At 35.3% G+C, this 5,681-nt stretch overlaps 2 protein-coding genes across 4 annotated transcripts in view; one reads left to right on the top strand and one right to left on the bottom strand.

Annotated features, from left to right (window-relative positions):
- The window catches only part of LOC117181471 (DDB1- and CUL4-associated factor 12), a 251,124-nt gene that overhangs the window by 60,921 nt on the left and 184,522 nt on the right, over positions 1 to 5,681 (top strand). The gene's annotated exons all lie outside the window — the stretch shown is intronic.
- The window catches only part of LOC117181474 (tumor necrosis factor alpha-induced protein 8-like protein), a 28,771-nt gene continuing 24,950 nt past the window's right edge, over positions 1,861 to 5,681 (bottom strand). For both annotated transcript variants that reach the window (XM_033374168.1, XM_033374167.1), the window contains one exon: positions 1,861 to 2,376. In XM_033374168.1, coding sequence (XP_033230059.1) covers positions 2,023 to 2,376 — 354 coding nt within the window. In that variant the 3' untranslated portion in view covers positions 1,861 to 2,022. The remainder of the gene's footprint in view (positions 2,377 to 5,681) is intronic.

Genomic DNA, 5,681 nt, shown 5'->3' with positions numbered 1-5,681 from the left:
TATATAATTTATATTTTATACTTGAAGTAACGTAACCTCAAAATACACACTTATAAAGAGGCGCGCGAAGTATTCAAATCATGAGAATCGCCAGCCAAGCATCGAAATCTGAAAATATTAAAATCCCAATCTCTTCATTTTATTTCAAAGAAGATAGAGATATAAATAGAACAGCCGAAGTGTTCCGACCGGCAATCGTGCACCTTCGAGTTTTCAAATTCAGAAGAGGAGAAATGGGTTGCGCGCGCAACGCAGGCATTTATATCGTCTCCTACTATATCCACACGGACATAGATCTGTGATAGTATTGGACCACGTCTCGTTTCAGATCTGGGATCACTGCGCCCCGTAAGTGCAATGTGCACTCTCGTTTGAAGTGCGAAACTGAAAAATAGCGAGTGTCTAACTGTCTACGCAGTCGCCAGACGCAGAGAGGGATACACATGGCGGTAAATTTGAAAGTGTGCATACTAAACATTGTGTGAAAATAGTGAAAATTGTAAGATTTCTGCTGATGCACATACCAAAATTGATAACAGTTTTATTTAATAAGTGAAAACATTCAGAAAAAGATAATAATTTATTTTTACAGAATTTAAAACAGCTTATTTCTGTTTCACTGCTTCAATAAATCTTTAAATTATACTTTTTAAATGATAATTCATCTATAATCCACAATGACATCTTTGATGACATCATACCTCTTAAAAAATGTGTAATTTTGACAAAAAAATTATCCTGGCCAGTGCTCTGTCGGCTCCCGACCATGAGATATAAGCAGGGTTGGCCCGGACAGTAACCGGCCGGCTCCCGACTTGGTGATTCGAGAAATATGTAACCCGACCGGCTGCCAACCAGTTCCTGTCCATGAAACCCAGCCAGAGGTAACCCGGCCGGGATCCGACCAGAAACCTTGTTGTAGTAGGGCCAACCGGGGAAATTTCTACACGGGTGTTTGTAAAAATTTTGTTATTAAGTTAAGACTTGGGGTAAATTTATCTCATATGGATAGCCACTTATCTCAGAAATATGGATCACATCCGAGCGCGGGCGCCCAGACCATGCTTATCCTGTTACGGCCTTTGTGCATATTTTGAGTAGTTAAATAGTACTTACATTATATTGAATTAATCCTCATCAGAACCTCGTCTACTTTATAATTAAAGATCTAAGAATTTCCAAAACTTTCCATTTGCAAATAAATTTTAAAAAACGTATAAATTATTTATAAATAATTTATTGATAAGTGTATAATGTATACAAAACGATCTTTCCCAACACGGGTTTGAAAACCTCTGTGGAAATAATTACAGGAGTGGCTTAAAAACTAAAATTTGGATATCACACTTACGATATTACATACATAGTTTAGGTTTCCTGGACAGATATGTAAGGTAACACAAATGCAATTTGATTAATTTTTAGGTCCGTCTTTTTCTACAATACTAGTGAGTTTTTGAAATATTTGATTGTTATTGCCAAGTTTTGGTTGTACAAAATATCGAATACGTACATTATTATAATTATTATTGGTTTCTTTACATTCAAGGTCTTCCGAGAACATTTTACACGATCCTAAATCTAAATATCTACAGTACATTGTTACTTTTTACAGATACTTTTGGGTGTAAATATCAAGAATATGGTCGAACTTCTTCTCACATGGAGAGTATTTCGGAGTGAGCACAATTTTGTGAAAATTTTCCTTCAAAACCCAGAAGATTTTCTTATTTTAAGATACTTATTTGTCGTTCAATCTCTAAGAGGAGACATAAGGACACTACATTTTCTCTTCTACTATTTTACTTCTGACCCGCAGATTCTTTTGAAATCAAAGTTATATATTAATTACTATAAGTATTTTCCTCTTCCTCTTTGGATCCGCAATTGCAGTTTCGATTTTCCAAACTGGAAAAAATCCAGACTCGTTTTTTTCCACTGCTTCAAGATATGCTCAAAAATAAAATTGTAACTTGCGTTTCGATACAATTATTTTAAAATTCATATTGTGTTACTGTGTCGTCACAGGTGACCTACATCGAGAGCCTTATTGATATCGGTGACTAGCATTCCAAGGGTGTTTTTTTGTTCGGAATTTTGCCGAAAAACGGAATCCAAAAATTCGGGATGGGTGAGAAAATCGAAGACGAGGTCGCAACGATCTTGAGATTTGTCGGTGAGGTGAGGCTTTATCAGGGAATGAATTGCAGAACGGCACCGTTCTAGGGACTTTGTTAAGTACGCTTTGTCAAAACTGTAATCCAGTTCGTAAAATGAAATTACAGCCATTGCCGTCGCCCTCAGCGATTTTCTGATTTCGACTATTTTTTCCTCATCTGCCGGGCCGAGTTGTTGGTTCCGGTGCAAAAGTCCTATCTGGAAAATAATATTCAACATTTTACTACGGATTTTTTTTTTATTCTATACATTTTTTTCAGAAAAGTCATTGACCAATTTCAATGTCTTTTCTGTTGAATTAAAGAGAAAACACTCGAAACATCACACATTTCACATCACATGATATAATGCAATTTTGAATAAGTTCGATTTCAAACTTTTTTGGAACGTTGAGTTCGATTGTTAACTTTTTCATGTATAAAAAAATTTAGTTTATGGAGAGTAATTTTTAAATATTTAACTTGAAAATTTTTCCATTTTAGTTTTTCATTTTTAAATTTACATTTTCAGTTAAAAAATTTTAAATCCAGTTTTAAAGAATTCAAAATTTACAAAACAATTTAAAACAGTTTGAATCGAACTAAGGAATCTAGAGATACTCTAGAAGGATACATGCTCTCTAACAGGATCAAAGGGATCTAGAGATCTAGACTATCTAAAAATACTCTGAAAGGAATTAATAGGATCTATAGAAAATAGATATACTCTATAAGAATTAAAATATGTTCTATGAGGACCTAGAAGTACTCTACGAAATTTATATGAGCTAGAGATTCTAGAAAACCTTCGGAAGAATATTGAATTCATCTTTAAGAGGATCTAGAGATCTAGAGTTACTTTAAAGATGATCTAGAGATTTAAAAAATCTATTTATACACTATAAGGATCTAGAGATCGAGATGAGCTTGAAAATCTAAAGAGCTTCTGGAAATATGTGGAAATCCTCTCTAAAAGGATCTAGAGTACCAACATGTACTTTAAGATGATCTAAAGATCTAGAGGTACTTGAAGAGGATCTAGAAAACTAGAAATTCTAGAGTTGCTCTATGAGAATCTTGGCATCGAGATGAGCTTGAAAATCTAGAGAACTTCTAGAAAGGTATGGAAATCCTTTCTAATAGAGTATAGAATATCTAGAGGTACTTTAAAAGGATCCAGAGATGTATAGGTACTTTAAGAGGATATAGAGATATTTTAGGACAATGCAGAGTTCTAGAAAATCTAGAGGTACTCTATGAGAATCTTGAGATAGAGAAGATCCAGTAAACTTTATGAGCTAGAGGATCTATACAAATCGAGGTGAGCTAGAGAAGCTAGAGATCAAGATGTGCTAGAGTATCTATACAGATCGAGATAACCCGTGTAGGAATCTAATCAGGGATCCGGCTGTTAACTTGTTTTGTCTTTTAAGGCTCATCGTAAGATTACGGTGAACTTTAAAAGTCAAAACAAGTGAACCAATTCTAGCAAGAAAATTGGAGTAGGATTTTATTCCCTGATGATAGAATCTCATAGCAATTTGGAAGCCACGTGGTGATTTAAGGTTAGGAAGGAAAAAAGTAAAAACTGTATACACAAGACTATATTTTAATTTAAAATAATAATTATTCACGCTCTAAGTGGGGGTTTCAAACTAATTATTGAAATAAGGTTGATTTTAACCACGAGTCTCGATTTTATTTGCGAACTTCGAAGAGACGACTTGACGTGAGTGCAAGGAACATTCTCGTTCCAGGTGCGACACTGAAAATTACTGAGTGTCTATGCAGACGACAGACGCAGCAGGCGCTATATATGGCGGTAAATTTGAAATTGTACAGGCTAAACATTGTCTGAATATAGAGAAGTTTATAACAATTGTATCATTTCTGTTGGCGCACATAACAGAATCGATAACAGTTTAATTTAAAATGTTAAATTATTCGAAAAAAATTAATGTTTTTTTTTAAGAATTTAAAAAAGCTCATTTTTGTTTCACTGATCTAATAAATCTTCAAATTATAATTTTCAAGTAATAATTCATCTAGCATCCATAATTACGTCTTTGATAATATCACGGCTCTTAAAACATGTATAATCTCTACAAAAACATTAACCTGACCAGTGTCCAGCCAGCTCCCGACCATGGGATATAACCAGGGTTGGTCCGGCCAGTAACCGGCCGGTCCTGAACTACGTGATTCGAGAAAAATGTAGCCCGACCGGTTCCTGTCCATGAAACCCAGCCAAGGGTAGCCCGGCCAGGATCCGACCAGAAACCTTGTTGTATTAGGGTCAACCGGGGAAATTTCTACACGGGAAGCTAAAGGATCTAGATATCTTCCAGAAAGATATGGAAATCCTCTCTAACCGGATATAGAATATCTAGAGGTACCCTACGAGGATCTACAGATAGTCTATGAGGATCTAGAGATATTCTACGTAGAAGCATCTAGAAAAATTTGAAGAATCTTGGAAAGAGAGAAAAGTCTTCGAATGTTTCAATGCCTTTGAAGAAATAATAAAAAACTATTTATGAGATGTAGAATAAAGTCTACTAATATTTAAAAACTGAGTCGCAGAAAAAAAGTCGAGTAATTCTTATGTAAAAGTATTTTATGAAATAAGGGATCTTCTCTAAGAAATACTCTAAAGGTTAACAATATTTGATAGAGTTTCTCTAGAGTTTACATGACAGTCGAGGAATTTGAAAGAGATAGGATTTAAAACATAATTTTGTACATTATAGTATGAAGCTGATCAGATTTTATATTATTTTAAACGGAGTTTTAGATTTCTTGCTAAAGATAATTTAAGAGGCTAGACATAAAAAAAATGAGACACCTCAGCTTATAGAACCTAGTCGACAGTCGCAGAAAACGAGAGGTAATCCGCACCACTGTTCACGTAGACAGTTCATTTCTGATCTTTTACATTTTAACTGAATTAGGCCTCCAGTCCATGCACCAGAACGTTCGGATCTCGGGATGGCTGGAATGAAGCGCTGACCAACCAGAAACGTTCCGCGGAAATAGTGTCCTTCTCGCGCCGAACTGAGCTGAACTCAGCTGGTCATTCCGGTTCGTGTGTTTGACAACTTTGGAAATGAACGGAACGCCTTTTGGCGCGAACTTATAAATTTCGAACACTTCGGCTGAGTTCGATTCAGCTCGGCGCGAGTATTACACTATTTCCGCGGAACGTTTCTGATTGGTCAACGTCTCATTTCGGTCATTTCAAGATCCGGCTTTTCTGTTGCATGGACTGGAGGCCTTAGAATTTAATTTTGCAGACAGCAGATTTTAAATTTATATATTTGTTATTTTAGCATCTTCGAAAGGAATAAAAAGTTTAGAACGTACCGCTTCTTCAATGGAACTACGAGGGTAGTTCAATAAGTCCTTAGAATGAAGTATAAAAACAATTTTTTTTTATTTTTCAACATAATCTCCTGGGAGCTCTATACACTTGGTCAATCGCTTTTCAAGTTTTTTTAATCCTTCAGAAAAGTGCGTTTTCGGAAG

This window comes from Belonocnema kinseyi, chromosome 10 (assembly GCF_010883055.1).
Source record: "Belonocnema kinseyi isolate 2016_QV_RU_SX_M_011 chromosome 10, B_treatae_v1, whole genome shotgun sequence".
Classification (NCBI taxonomy): Eukaryota; Metazoa; Arthropoda; class Insecta; order Hymenoptera; family Cynipidae; genus Belonocnema; species Belonocnema kinseyi.
This window is presented reverse-complemented; position numbering and strand designations above follow the sequence as displayed.